The sequence below is a fragment of the Protopterus annectens genome, chromosome 12.part0 (assembly GCF_019279795.1).
Source record: "Protopterus annectens isolate FY-2018-M chromosome 12.part0, PAN1.0, whole genome shotgun sequence".
NCBI classification, from domain to species: domain Eukaryota; kingdom Metazoa; phylum Chordata; order Ceratodontiformes; family Protopteridae; genus Protopterus; species Protopterus annectens.
The window spans coordinates 365495836-365511939 of record NC_056746.1 but is presented as its reverse complement, the minus strand read 5'-3'; the positions used below and the strand labels follow the sequence as shown (position 1 = coordinate 365511939).

The window sequence follows — 16104 nt, the reverse complement described above, 5'->3', positions numbered from 1 at the left end:
CATAGGTAAGCGCTTTCGCAACCTCTCCTGGTTGCTTCCTCAGACCAAAACAAACATGTTTTGAAAACAATCCCCTTTTTATAATACACATCACACAAGACCCACCAATCCCCGTGGATAATACAAGACTCCAATGCTTTCCTGATTCAAAGAGATACACTCTCTTTTAAATCAGAAAAAAAACATATGTGTAGAAAATGCATATAAAAATACATGTAGAAACACATAAAAAGTGTGTATAAAAAATATATACAAATGTGTGCAAAAAGCCTAAAAGTACCGTAAAGCATGCTTGCATGTCCTATTTGAAACATAACCCTAGTTCCAGAGCACAGCAGATTGCTTCATACTACTTTCTTCCTAAGTTTCCTGTTCTTCAGAACAGTTTTAAGGGATATATAATCATTCAGCCCTGGTGATTTATCTGCAGCCAGTGTCAAAATCCATCTAAGTTCTTTCTGTTCAGTTCTGTTACTTAAATCCCTACCTCTCATATTTTCTACTAAATTGTCTATAATGGAGAAAATAAAATAATGGTTCTCCGCCTGCTACAACATATGCTTGGCTATTGCACTATGTTCCTGCCCTCTCCTAAAACAGAAGTGATCCCATATCCGTTCTCTGAAGCATCTGTTGGTTTCCCCAACATAGAATGCGTCACAGCATACACAGTGGGCTAAATATATCACATCCTTAGTTTGACAGTCCCCCATGGCACTAAATTTATATGATTTCCGTGTTATGGGGTGTACAAATAATTTGTTGGTTTCAATGTACTGACAGAATGCACACTTGCTGTGTCTCACTGTCCCATAGGTCACCAGAGGGGGATGTTCCATCCTTTCTTTATAGCAGCGCATTCCTCTGAGTGATTTACTGTTTTTATATGCAAACTTCGGCCGATCACCTAATATCTTACTGACCTGATCATCTGTACCTAGAATATGCCAATTCCTATACAGTATATTCTCAATCAGATGTGTATCTGTTGAATGTGTCATGTTATAGCTCAAAACGTGTGTGCCACCTATCTTTTTCTCAGAGGTCAGATTATCTCTAGCCGGACTGGAGAAGTATGGTTTCCCTATATTGTCTCTCTGACTTTTGGCTGTTTGACAAGCCTCCTCTATCTCTTTTTTGGGGTAACCTCTCACTGCAAACTCATCCCTCAAAGTTGCCAAACTGGTCTCAAAATCCTGGTTCCTGGCATGTAACCTGAACATGCGCACAGCCTGATTCTTAACAACATTCTTAAAGATGTGGGGTGGATGCATACTTGTATGGTGAACATAACTGTTACGATAACATTCCTTCCTATGCAGGCTAGTGTATATCTTTCCAGTTGTTGTTTCCCTTATTACTTTAATATCCAAGATGTCAACGCTAGTCCTAGAACTATTAACAGTAAAGTTCAAAAATTCCATACTATTATTCAGATGTTCAATAAACTCATGTAACCTTTCTTCAGTATCACCCCATAGAAGAAACAAATCATCCACAAAATGCTGGCTTTTTACACACATTTATATATATATTTTTATACACACTTTTTATGTGTTTTTTATTTGTATTTCTACATGTATTTTATATGCATTTTCTACATATATGTTTTTATCTGATTTAAAAGGGTGTGCATCTCTTTGTATCTGGAAAGCATTGGAGTCTTGTATTCTCCATGGGGATTGGTGGGTCTTGTGTGATGTGTATTATAAAAAGGAGATTGTTTTTAGGCATGTTTGTTTTGGTCTGAGGAAGCAACCAGGAGAGGTTGTGAAGCACTTGCCTATGCAATAAAGGTTTCTGTGGAACTTTATTTGGATTCTTACTTGGATTTTTATTGGATTTTGGCTTCTACGTGGTTTTAGTGTTTGGAACATTTTTTCTTTTACATTGGACTTTTGTGTTTGTTCCATCACTCAGCAGACAGGGCTTTTCCTTTTTCATTATCTATTAGTAGTCTGATGAAGGTTGAGTACAGTATGACTTATAATGAGAAGTTATGGACCTACCATAACGTTCCATGTTAGTTGTCTTCTCTCGCCTTCTTTCTTGCTTGATGGGTTCGGAGCCGATCCTCGGCTCCGACTCGGCACTTGCTAAGCTCGAGAGTCACTTTTACCAGCTCGAGGCAGCCCCATATCCCATGATGCAAGGCGGTAAGTACCCAGATCTCGTTTGGTACCTATAGGGAGAATAACCTAGCACAAAAAACTTTCCACTGAGGAAAGAAAGCAATTAGCCTAATGGAAGGGCTGTAATGGGAACCAGGAAACTAACTGGTGCCTAAAGAAGCAATCTTCCAAACAAGGGAGATCAAGGTCTGTCCAGGCAAGGGGGTAGGAGGGAGGGTCGCAAGAAAGAAGGCGAGACAAGACAACTAACATGGAACGTTATGGTAGGTACATAACTTCTCAATGTTAAGTTGTCAATCTCGCCTTCATTCTTGCTTGATGGGACCGCATCCCTAGCACCTCTATCCTGGGTGGCTCAATGGAACAGACTCTTGAGAACCGTAGAACCAAAACTGGCTCTATCCCTGGAGGCCAAATCCAATTTGTAATGAGAAACAAAGGTATGAGGAGTGGCCCAAGTGGCTGCTGCACAAATAGTGTCTAAAGGGAGTCTAGCCTGAAAGGCTGTGGAAGTGGCTAAACTTCTGGTGGAATGCGCTTTTGGTTTTGAGCACAGCTGTTTGCCCCTGAGTTGATAGATTTCGGAGATGGTGGAAGAAAGCCATCTAGATAAGGTCACTTTGGAAACAGGAAGGCCTTTCTTATTTACAGCATAAGAATGAAAGAGCTGATCGGATTTCCTGAATTGTTTTGTTCTGTCCAAATAATATCTGAGTTGGCGGTGAATATCAAGATAATGTAATTTTTGTTCTGATCTGTTGGGAGTAATTAGGGAAAAATACAGGGAGATCAATAGATTGGTTCAAATTAGTTTTCAAAGCCATCTTGGGCAAAAAGGATGGATTAGTTCTCAAGGATACCCTGTCCTTGTGGAAGACCAAATAAGGGGGACGAACAGAGAGAGCATGAAGTTCTGACACTTTCCTAGCCGAGGTAATAGCGACAAGGAAGAGTGTTTTCCATGAAAGAAACTTCAGTGAACATGAAACAGCTGGCTCAAAGGGAGGAAGAATTAAGGATGTCAGCACTAGATTTAGGTCCCATTGAGGAGGAGGACTCCTGTCAGGAGGTTTAAGGAGGAAAATCCCTTTTAGAAAAGCTCTACAAAGCCTGTGGGGCATAATGTTGTGATCTGCAAACCCGACATGAAAGTTCGAGATAGCAGCCAACTGAACTTTGACCGTGGAAGATGAAGAGCCCGAGTGAAAGATTTCCGCTAAAAAATCCAAAACTGCATGAACAGGGGCAGTAAAGGGATCTTTATTCTTTGATTTTGCCCAAAAAGACAAGCGTTTCCACTTGCTGGTATAAATCCTTCTAGTAGAGGATTTAAGGGAAGCCACTATGATATCCCTAACCGGGTTAGAGATCATAGGAAGCCTGGCTAAGGAAGGAAGTGGAGCAACCAAGCTGTGAGGTTGAGAGAAGGAATGGACCGATGCAGGTGACCCGATTGGTGGATCAGAAGGTCTGGCACTGGGTCCAGATGCCACGGCTGCACCAAGAGGTGATGGTGGAGGAACGGAAACCAAATTTGTCGAGGCCAATAGGGAGCAATGAGAATCATTTTGGCTCTCAAAATGGTGGCTTTCTGGAGTACTTGTGGAATCAAAGGAAAGGGAGGAAAGGCATAAAGAAGTCCCTGGGGCCAATCTTGGGTAAGAGCGTCTCTGGGGGGATGGCCTGGCAGTGGGAAGAGAGAGAAGAAGTCTGGGCATTTGCTGTTTTGGGGAGTAGCAAAAAGATCGCAACATGGGCGGCCCGATTCTAGAAAAATCTCCTCCACTATGGATTGTTTGAGAGACCACTTGTGAGGCATGAGAATAGCTCTGCTCAATCTGTCCGCTAAAATGTTGGTTTTCCCAGGGATATGCGTTGCTACCAGAAACCGATGAGAGGAGATCGCTCATTGCCAAAGTCTGAGAGCTTCTCGACACAAGGGGTAGGACTTGGTTTCGCCCTGCTTGTTGATATACCATACTACAGACATGTTGTCCGTGTGAACTGCAATTGTTCCCAAGGGAAGAAAGTCGTTGAGGGCTTGCAACGTTAAAAGCACTGCTCTCATCTCTAGGACATTTATGTGCAGGTGGTATTCGAACGGTTGCCACGTCCCATGAACCATCCTGCCCTGATAATGACCCCCCCCCACCCGATCAGGGAGGCGTCCGTAGTGACTGTGGCTACCGGGGCCGGGGATACAAAGGGTCTGCCCTGATGAATCTGGGGAGAAGAAATCCACCAGGATAGATGGTTTTTGCAAGCTTGTGTCACCAGGATTTGATGACACATGGGAAGTTGTTGGTAAGACCACTGGGTGAACAACATCCATTGAAGGAGACGCATGTAGAAGCGGGCCAAGGGAAGAAGAGTAATGGCTGCTGCCATGAGGCCCAACACTTTCAGGACCAGTCTGGCTTGCACCTTTTTGCTGGCAAGGATGATCCATACGTGACTTTGGATATCTGAGATTCTTTGGTCTGTGAGGGTTGCTGACATCCAAACAGTGTCTAAATTTGCACCTATGAAAGTAATAGACTGGCAGGGCAACAAGGAGGATTTTTCGTAGTTGATCTAAATTCCTAACTGAGTGCAGAGATTTAGGGTGTAATCCCTGGCTTGGAGAAGTTGATGCCTGGTGGTGGCTGAAAGGAGCCAGTCGTCAAGATACGGAAACACCTGGAATCCTTGACGTCTCAGGTGAGCCGTGACCACTGCCATACATTTGGTGAACACTCTGGGGGCTGTAGTGAGACCAAAGGGCAGGGCTCTGAATTGAAAATGACTGGACCCCAGCCGAAGCGGAGAAACCTTCTGGAGCATCTGTGAATTTTTATGTGATAGCACGCATCCTGAAGGTCTATTGAGCACATCCAGTTGTCTTTGTCCAGGAAGGGCAAAATTGATTGAAGTGTGACCGTTCGAAATCTCGCCGTTTTCACAGACTTGTTGAGTCTGCTGAGGTCCAATATTGGTCTCCAATCTCCCATCTTTTTGGGGACCAAAAAGAACCTTGAGTAGATTCTGGGCTCTGAATGGTCTGTTGTAACTGGCTGAATGGCCCTTTTGTGTAGAAGCTTTGATACTTCTAACTTTGCGATTTCCCTTAGACCGGGTGGCACATCTGGAAGGGAATTTTTGTGAGTGAAGGGACTTTCCTCGAAAGGAATTCTGTAACCCTCGGATATGATCGACTGTACCCATCTGTCTTGTGAGAGGGAACACCAGGCTTGTGGGTACAGCGATAATCTTCCCCCGACTGCCTCCAAGGATGGACAGTCGGGCAACACCTCAGGGATGCTGGAAGGGCTTGTCAGAGAGAGGCTCTCTGCTTCCCTGGTTTTGTGGACCCCCTCTGCCTCTAGGGCGGCGTCTATTATTATTACCCCCTCTGCCTCTAGGGGTAAACTGACCACGTGTATCCGGCGTGACTCCTTGGGATTTGCGGAACCACATCTTTCCACCCTTCTGTCCCTTGGGGTAAGGTCTAGAAGGGGTGGAAAAACGGACCCCTACGGCAGAAAGAGTCTTGCCGTCCTGCTCACACCTGGTCAATGTATCCTTCACTTGAGGACCAAACAAAGTTGACCCATCAAAGGGAGAGTTTGTGAAGGACGCCTTGAAGGGATCTGCAAAATTACAGAGCCGCATCCAGGATTGATGTCTCAGAGCCACTCCTGTACCTGCGGTTCTACTCGCTCCATCTGCTGCATACGAAATCAGCCGCATGGAGGAGTTGGTTATGGAGTTAAGGATTCCTAGCTGAGAGGCAATCTTGTCTTGTGCCCCCGGAGCTGCAGGATCCTGTACTACTTCACCTAGTTCTTTAAGGATGTCCCTTTGGAGTCTGGTGAAGTGACACAAATAATTCAGCGAACGCATGGCAAGGGTCGCTGAGGAGAACATCCACTTACCATACCTGTCCATGGTCCTGGAATCCTTGTTAGGAGGATGGACCGGTATGGAAGGATCTGCAAGTTCCTTTTTAGTGGCGGCCGCCACCACCATGGCATCAACAGGGACACCTTTTGTAAGGAATTGCTGTTCGGAAGGGGCTGTAATAAATTTAGAAGGCCTCCTGGGAACTGGCTCTATGGAATCAGGAGAAGCCCAAGCCTTTCGAGCAATTACCTGCATGAGGGGGTCAAAAGGCGGAGACACCCAGGAGGTGGAGGGTCGAGAACCAAACGCCTATAGGTATACTGTCTCATCATCGGAGGGATTTATGGAGGGCCAGTTTCCCCTCTGTTTCAGGAGTTCTAGGATGTCTGAAAAGGAGACATCCTCAGAGGGGGATCTTGGGGATCCCTCCGACTCATCTAAGTCGGTATCCGAAGTAATAGACTCAGGGGAGTCCAGGTGCTTCCTCTTACAAGTCCTCTTGTGCGGAGGATCTCCTGACGGATCAGGAGAATCCTCAGAAGAGGGGGTTCCTCCCAGTGGGGAAACCTGTGGTGATGGATCTCTCGGTCCGGGAGCAAGAGAGCAGGAAGAGATATCAACAGGCACCGTAGAGGGAGGAGCTAAAGGAATAGACTGCTGACTGAGCCCAGGGGCCAGCACACTCCTCATCACCTCGAAGGCTCCCCTCCCAGGGAGATCCGAGAGAACCCATTCCGAAGAAACTGGGACTCCCGGGCCCACCGAAAGGGAAGGCTCCGAGGCAGATGTTGGAGCCGAGCTCACCAAGGCCGAAGCTCCAAGGGGAAGAGCAGGGTCAGACAAGGGTCCGATGCCACTCACCCCCTCGGAGCAGACCAGGGAAGCCCGGCCACCGAATCCCTCCAAGGAAGGTCTCGAGGAGGAGATAAGAGTAGATGCTGAAGGCGCAGAAGGGGGGAGTATCTGGCCCTCAGCCATAGCAGTAACTATTCCCGTAGACTCCGGCTCCAAACTCTGGGGTAGAGTCGAAGGAGGAACTTGAAGAGGGTGTGGACTAATAGTCGTCTGTTGAGACGGACTATGAAGCATTTGGGCTAGTGCCTGTGATTTTAATAATCTGCTTACCACCCTCTCTAAATCATGGTCTGACAACCTGGAAGACCTAGATGATCGGCTCCGATGGCTCCACTCTGAAAGAAGAGGTGAGGCCGGAGCCGACAGTATCGGTTCCAAAGAGGGAGACCTGGACCTCTTCCTCGAAGGAACCATCGGAGTTGATGAAACCATGGATCCAGACGGAGCCGATAACTTTTCGGCTCCGAGTGTAGGTATAGATGTATCGGCTCTGGCCGGAGCCGATACAGGCAAAGAAATCATGGTGTCGGAGCCGGTCGGTGCCGACACCGAAGCCCGAGCCACATGGATGTCGGAGCCAGTCGGAGCCGACACCAAAGTGACCTTCAAAGTATCGGCACCGATAGCCATCGATGCCGAAGATTTCTCCAAGCTAAGATCGGCTCCAGCCGGAGCCGATCTCGAGTCGGAGCCAAGGCCGAAGGCTTAGGTACAGAAGCCTGGGCCTTGGTAGTCTTAGAGGTCTTACCCGGAGCCGATTTTGCCAGGGAGCCCTCTGGTTTAAGAAGTCCTCTTAATATAAGTTTGTTCCTCCTTTCCTGCAGGACTCTCTGGCTAAAAGAGTGACAAATTGCACAGGAGTCCTGCAGGTGGAGAGGTCCCAGGCAATATATACAAGAAGTGTGACCATCTGTCAGAGACAGCACAAGTCACACTTCTTGAAGCCTGAGACCCTCTGTTCCTTGGACATAGTGTTATCCCAAACACAAAAAACACACACACAGTCCCGAATCAGAACAATTTAAGTTAAATGTATAACTAAAAACACACACACACACCCTAACAGTAGGGGGGGGATGGGAGGGAATGAAGGCCTGACTAAAAATATAACTAGGGAAAAGTAATTTTAGTCAGAGAAAACCCTTAAAAGTATCTTAACAATAAAGGAAAACTATTGAAAGAGAGAAATATTTGGAATGGGGTGACTAAATGTATAATAATAAACACTTACCAGGAGCTGGTAAAAGGATTACCTCATTAGCGAAGTGGCAAACGAGATCTGGGTACTTACTGCCTTGCATCATGGGATATGGGGCTGCCTCGAGCTGGTAAAAGTGACTCTCGAGCTTAGCAAGTGCCGAGTCGGAGCCGAGGATCGGCTCCGAACCCATCAAGCAAGAATGAAGGCGAGATTGACAACTTAACATTATCCCTTGTATAAAACAACTCTGACCACAAACCACCGATTATTGTGAAAAAGACAACCAGGAAAACCAAATTTCTTTTATTTATAAAGGAAATTTGGTTTTCCAGGTTGTCTTTTTCACAATAATCGGTGGTTTGTGGTCAGAGTTGTTTTATATTGTGGAGAAGAGGAGAATTTGTGGTTTACATTATAACATCCCTTGACCTGGATGCTATGCCCTTGCTTATGAGGTGCGCTATGTAGAAGGCTTTCCTTACCAGTGTGGACACTTGGTGTTAAAGTTCAGATCACTATCAACCTGTGTTCCCAAGTCTCACATCACTGGGTTGGAATTCATGGGATGCTGTCAGTATTGTAATATTTAGGGAATTCAGTTTTGTCAAAGGGAATAATAATACATTTTTTGCATTTAGTTTTAGACCTTGGTTTTGACACCAATCATTTGTCTGTGTTAGCCTTTCTTGTAATATGTTGACATTGTTGGGGGACTCACTGATTGCTCCCGGTTTCCAATCATCAGCAAACTTGGTGAGTCAAGAGCCATGTACTTTGGCTTGGACTTCTGAAAAATAGACGCCAAACAGTAAGGGGCCCAGCACAGACTCCTGTGGTACTCCAGTGGTGGCAGATCTACTGGTGGAGGTGGAGTCAAAAAGTTTGACAGAGTGTGTTCTGTCGCTGAGCCAGGGTTAAAACCTCTCTTTACCCATCTAGTAACGCAAGGGTTAATCCCTATCTGGGAGAGCTTCTCAATGATGCCAGAGTGGGGAATTGTGTTGAAGGCCTAGGCAAGGTCGAGATAGGCTGTGTGCACTGTCTTACCTTTGTCCACGGCTTTGGTGACATTCTCAAAGAAGTCTACCAGGTTTAATAAGCATAATCTACTCTTAAAGCCAAATTGGGTTGGGTCCAGTGTTTGGAGGTTGCCTATGTCCTTGTTGATAATGTTCATGATTATTTTTTCCATGGCTTTGTTGATGAGGCTGGTTAGACTTATGGGTCTGTTGCTCCCAGGGTCAGTTGATGGCCACCCTTTGTGTGGCTGGATTACTGTTTGCTTTCTCACTTCTGCAGGAACAAAGCTAGTTCTCAAGCTATGATTAAAGAGAATGCCAAGTGGGTCTGTAGGGCTTGTCTTAGACTGTTTAGTAAACAATCTGGGATATGATTTAGTCCCATTGAGACCTGTGTTCTTTTGGCCTTGGCAAGCGTAGAGATGACTTCTTCTCTAGAGATTCTAGGCAGGGGATTGGTGTCAGGTATGCTATGGGATATGGTAAGTGGGGATAGGGTGTGAAGTTTGTGCTGAATCCATCAGCTAGCAGGTTGGCAATATCTTCCAGTGTAGTATGAGTGATCACATCTACAACCAGTTCGGCACATAGCTGGGTATTCCCTTTTAGACTTCGGATGTAGTTAAATGATGCCTTATGATTAGTCTTAGCTATGGATGCAATTTTAGTTTTGTAATTTAATTTAGAAGACTACAAGACTTCTAATTTTCCTGTTTAGGCTTAGGAGGGAAATCTTCCTCTGCAGAGTGATATCCCTCTTGCTTTTGGACAACAGTTTCTTCCTCTTGTTATATAATTTGTTTATACCTGAAGTCCACATGTTTTTGATCCAGTCAGGTACAGCACAGTTTATGCAGTTGCTTAAGTATTTGTACAGGGCATTTGCATACACTTCTGCATAGTGATCACTGGTGTCTGCAATTGTGGGTGGTATAAAGTTTTTTATAACATTGCTTAGTACGGTGTAGTTAGCTTTGGTGAAGTTTTTTATAATGTTTGTTCCTGTGAGAGTATCAGTTCCAGCAGTTACTTCAAATGAGACCGATTTGTAGTCTGACCTGACCAGGGAGGACATCATGTATGGGGAAGTACAGTGATCCCCCATGTTGATATGTACTACATCCAGAACATTACAGCCCCTATTGGGGGTACAGACTATCTGTTCCAGAGCATTTGTGTTAAGTCCATGTATGTCCCTCAGTCTATGGAAGGATAGTTGAAATCTCCCATGACTAAGGTGTTGGGCTGTATGGCGAGGGATTCCAGTAAATCGATGTAGGCAGTGTGCTTACCCTGGTTCATGGTGGGGGATCTATAATTAGCAATGATGTGGTACGGTAATTTCCCAATAGTTAACTGGACATGGAGTAGACTGAGAGTCTCATGCTGTTTGACAGTCTTGAAATGTATCTGGTTTTAATGAAGATGGAGACACCCCTACCATTGGTTCCTTCATGCTCATTTTGAGGACTGAAAGTGTGGAAGACATTATAGCCTTGCACGCCAGGGGTGCTCTGAGCAGCCTTGAACCATGTCTCGGTAACTGTACAAATGTCAGCATCTTCCAAGGTGAGGAGTGCTTCAAGGGAGAAAAGTTTCATGCTTAAACTCCTAGCATTAAGTAGTATGACCCTGAGTTTGTCTCAATTAGATTTTGTTACATTGGAAAATGTATTGCTTTGACATTGCCTAAAAAGGCACTATGGGCAAGGCACGGACCTTTGCCACTATCTGAAAGCCTAGGGGGAACGGGTGCAGACCATCTCTAGGAAAGCAATGAGGTCTGTCTACCATATCCTTCCAGGCTGACAGATACTGGCTCCCCCTGGACTGACACGAGAAGCTGAGACATTTGTTGAACTCGATCATTTTTTGTTTATATTCTGGCATCATCCTGTGTGAAGGTAGGATTATGCTTTGAGCTAGGGACATACCTGTCTGGGGCACATAATCAGAGAGTTCCATCATGTCTCTCTTCATATAGTCCAGACAGGTACGTCTCAAGTCATTCACTCCAACATGGACTATATCAGAGTCATAATGGCACTTGAGTGACGTGAGTGCATGCGTGATTTCTCGGATCCTGGCAACTGATAGGCAGCTGACCGTAACCTTCTCCTTGTTCAGTCTGGTGAGGGGAAGATCAGTGTGTCTCACTGTGGAGTTGCCTGTGACCAAGATATTTGATGTGTTTTGCCTTAGGGGCTTATTTGTTGAGACACGGATGCGTGTGTGTTGACATGTGTAGTGGTTTCTTCGTGGTTAGTGGTGTGTGTGAGTGGTGTGCATTTCGGAGGTCTCAGTTCTTTTGGCAGACTTTTAGTGAGTACCTCTATATAAGTGGGTTTATGTGTCATGACCTTATGTTGTGTGAGAGGTGAAGTTTGCATGAGAGGTGAAGTGTGTGTGCTAACAACCTGTTTGATCTCTAGTTTGTTTCTACGTGAGAAACTTGACTACAGTTCCACAGTGTATTTGCATCTCTCACATAGGGTGTTAGTTTGTTTTAGGAGTATATGGTTGTCAGTACACATGAAGCAATTGCTACATTTCCTCAAGATGTCCACGTCAATCAAGCTGGCAGGAGAAATGATGGGAAACTGTCTATCCATTGTGACAGGATTTTTCCTGAATGTGATATTTTGCCACAAACAGCAAAATGAAGCAGCAATTAAATTAAATACGGTTAATAAAGTTCACTGCTGCCTTAAAATATACTTATTTTTCAGTTTTTGTTTTCAGTGGATGCCTTGGACTTGTGCAAATGCACTCCAGACCTCTGGCTAAAGTTGCCAAACACTGAGCAGCTCGGGTAAACTGAGCACAAACCTGCACAAACACAAGGTTTATAATCAGGCAAATTTAAACAGTTTTAACACAACTACCGATGGGAAAGCCCCAGATTGAGCCTTTCTCTAGCAATTCCCAGCTCATATGTGTCCTGAGCTACACACCTCTGCCACAAGGATGCAGGGAGGCCTTCTTAATGTAAGATGGCTGGTTTAAGAGCACAGTGATACCAAACAGTCTAGATTCAGCTGGTCTGAATCTAGTCTATACTGTATAAGGCAATGAAACGCAATTTCAAAGTGCAGGGTAAAAAGCAGTCACAAAAAGCAATATAAATAAAATAAAGACAGATTACTGATAAGCATAACAATATTCCTTGGCTATTAGAAAGTACTTGTCTGGGTGTCTCACAACTACATTAAACTATGGAACTACTAAGGCAGGACACAGAAAAGAAAACTGTAGAACAAATATATGCACTTACACTGTTCTGCATACTACATGAGTTAAGGTTAACTGAACAAAAATCCCTGGTAACACGATTAGTGTTAGGTTTACTTCAGTTTTGTGCTGGAATATATGTTAATATGTGAAAATCCTGGAGCATAAAGTGTATTTCCACTATTGGCAAATACTACAGTATTTCCTCTCTATGCACTCAGTGTTATGTGAGCACCATACCCCATAGGCATATTTTCAAGGGCAAGCCATGAGCACAGTGTGGTTAACTTGCTCAGTGTCACACAGCAGAAAAATGAAGACTGGGACTCAAATTACGAGCCACATACTAAAGTTCTCTAAAATTCAGATATTTTGCACTAAACTACTAAACTAAACTGACTTGAAAGAAACAGAAGTGTAACTACCAGGCAACTGTCAGCTACAGAGCAACAGAAACCCAACTAACGTCTTTGAATAAGGACACATTTCCCCAGTGATAGAAAAGACCATTACTGTGTGCCAATGTCAGGGTGATAAAACATTAGGTGAGACTGTGAATTTTAAAAGCACACATTCTGAATGTCTCATATAACTGCTGTAATGTGAATGATGAACTGTAGTCATAAACCTAAAATGTACATTCTATCATCCATACGTCAGCATATTCTAAGACAGAAAAAAAGGGAAAATTAAACTTAAATATTTGAGCTGTTTTGGTGGGAAACCAATGAGCGCAGTAGTATGCATTTGTCTTCCTATTTCCCTTGCTGTACTTAGTCTGAAATGACAAAAAATCATTCCCAGATGCAGGCCAGATGCATAAATCTGATTATGTAACTTCAGTTTTCTGAGTTTATGTTTCTTAGTGGGGGTGGAGAACTTATAACAACACTTACACCGCCACAATTCCAAAAATACAACAGGATACCAAATGTATTCATATTAAGAACAGAGACCATGTATTAAAAAACAATTTATTCTTCTAGCGCCTCGGTGTAACCAGCTTCATGGAATCTGGGGTGGAGAACTTGTCTTCATTTATTGTGAGTAACTCTGAATCAAGAACTGAAAATGTATGTGTTTCTTACACTTACCAGCAAAATGATTACTCTGTAATTCAAGAAAGTAAAACTGTGCTCCTACAAAACTCAGTGTTAGGATGGGACAGTTTACTTGCTGTTTAATATTTACTTGAAGTCTGCTTACTAAAAAAAGCTATCACTATGACAACCCTTTAATGGCTTTAGTTAGGTCACTGTTAAGGACACTTACCTTCTGCATGCCTATTTGAGTAGGCCCCACATAAAGTGGGGGAGGAGTCTCTGTGCTGGTGAGCGAGATGTTGTCCTGACTTGGCAGGTCCATTTCCCTGATGACTTGAGGTTTCAGCTTTCCGTATCGTTGACTGCAGTGGCGGAGGCTTTTTCTCTGCCATTTTTGCGTTGCATCACTGTCCTTGCTAACCCCAAACCAGTCTGCTGTACCCCTACAATTGAGTGAGAATACAGTCAGCTTTTCAGTACTACACTTTATTACAGTTACATGTGGTGTATGGTAGAGAAGCAAAGCGCGTCTAAATTCTATGTTACAGCAACTTCGCTAAAGTTTAAATACTTCTTTACTCTGCATGTGTGCCTATCTGTCCATTGCTGGACTCTAGCAGAAAAAAACATTTAGAATACCTTTTTGCATTCGCAGAAATAAAGATAAGTGATCTAAAGAAGCTCCTGTTTCCCATGTTTCCCAGGAAAACAAAAGAATACTCCCAAACATTACCACACACCAACAAATTCACTTACATACAAACTCAACAGACTCAAACTCAGCAATAGTTAAATATGTTGCTTAAATGACATTGTATGCTTCTGTATTTTAGTCAGATATGGAGCCACTGAGAAGCCCATTACAACAGATGGGTGTGCATGCATGCCAGTGTGTGTGTTCATGTCTGAATAAAATAATCTTAAAAATGAATGGTTAATAGACAAAACAACAAACTACACAGATTGGTTAATAGCAACAGCTAGCACCTCCAGGATATTTGATGCTTAAAGTACGCCCCATGCCTACAGATGCAGTTAAACACCTTTATTTTTTGAGGAACCCCCTACCAAGTCCCAATGAATATTCATGCTAGTTTCCATAGTCCAAACATATTACAGCAAACACTAGCTCATTGACCAAATCTGACTCAGCAGCTACTGATAGTTTACATCCTACTCAGGTGAAGCACTGACTGGCATTGGAGACAAACCAGATTCAGTGGCTGCTTTGGAAGCTACTCTCTTCCAAAACAGGTGCATTGCACCTCCATACAGTGTGGTACAGGGATGATCACGAGTGACAGGCAGCTCACAAAACAGCAGATCAGCAGCAACAAATAGAATCAGGATCAGAGTGGAGCAATTACTGCAGTCCTGCTCTGTATGCATCTTTGTACCCTCAGTCACAGACAATCACTTGTTTATACTACCGGAGAAATCACACCCATATTCTGCATGCAGTGCAACATCTGCAGGACTCCTCTTTGAGAAAAGAAGTACACGCAATGATAGAAAGTGCACAAAAAGAATCAGAGTCTCTTCAGAGATCTGTATCTGCCACATTGTGTATATGTTGTGATGTAACAGTCCATCTGACGATGTAAATCTTCATTCATTCCTTACTGATAGGACTTCAGTTCCATCCTCGGAAACGACACAGCCAGTACCAAGCTCGCGCCAGCCAAAAACTCTCAGCTAAGACCTACCCACAATGCCCCTCTCATAGCCTCTGCAGATCTCGTTTGCCGCGTCCTTCGTCACACGTGACAAGACTTCTATGAAGCTAAGTGTAGCTTTTTTGTGGTTATTTCTAATGTTTTAGCGTTTTATTAGCCAGTTTTTCTCACTAAGGTTATTTCTCAATTCTATATTCTCTTTTTCTGACTAAACCCTACCCACTACCTCGGTAGTTCTTTCGTACCATCGTTGGTACTACTCCCTCTTCCCTAGGCCTTTCTCTTACCTTTTGGTATTTCTTAGTATCATTGTTGGTACTCCTTTCCTATCTGTACAAAAAAAAAAAAAAAAAAGAAAAGAGTTTTTCATTATCTTCTTATTTGGTAGCTATAGTTTTTCTTGTGTGGTTAGTACTAGTGTGTGATAATGTTGGATAAGACCAAGCTTGGTTTCAAGCAATGTGATAAGTGCAGGCATAAGATGCCCAATTCTGACGGTCATGCCTGGTGTGTTTATTGTTTGGGCATTGACCACCTTAACGTTTCTTGTGACATTTGTTATAGCTTCAGCAACCGTACGTTGGCTGAACGCAAGAACAAACATATTCTGTAGGGTATGCTGAAATCACTCTTCGTGGAGGCTCTTTCTGGGATGGAGGTCTCACCACCTCCTAAGCATAAGGATGTGAAAAAGCATAAGATGAAACAGAGTCTTTCTGTTCCGACATCCACGTCCTCCTCGGAACAGAGTCAACACCAGGCTTCTCCTGTGCTGTCAGTGCAGACAGCTTCGGCACCAGGGTCTCTGTCTTCTCACTCGGTGCCATCCTTGATTCTGACTCAGACTCTTAACACTGTACCAGCTGTGGCACCATCCCCCTCGGTGCTGACCTTGTTTATGACTCAGTCTCCGACCACTGTACCTGCATTGGCATCATCCCTGGTCATGGTGCAGATGTCTTACACAACTCCACTGATAATGCCACCTTCAGTCCCGAAGAATGAGCACCTTCCCAGAACCACGTATTCTCCCTCTTATGACCCCTTTTTGGGACAACAATTTGG

The 16104-nt window shown here is 44.0% G+C and overlaps 1 protein-coding gene across 7 annotated transcripts in view; it reads right to left on the bottom strand.

Annotated features, from left to right (window-relative positions):
- RHBDF1 (rhomboid 5 homolog 1) overlaps window positions 1-16104 on the bottom strand; it is a 1247410-nt gene that overhangs the window by 268322 nt on the left and 962984 nt on the right. For all 7 annotated transcript variants that reach the window (XM_044089448.1, XM_044089447.1, XM_044089451.1 and 4 more), the window contains one exon: window positions 13593-13806. In XM_044089448.1, the coding sequence (XP_043945383.1) occupies window positions 13593-13806 (214 nt within the window). The remainder of the gene's footprint in view (window positions 1-13592; window positions 13807-16104) is intronic.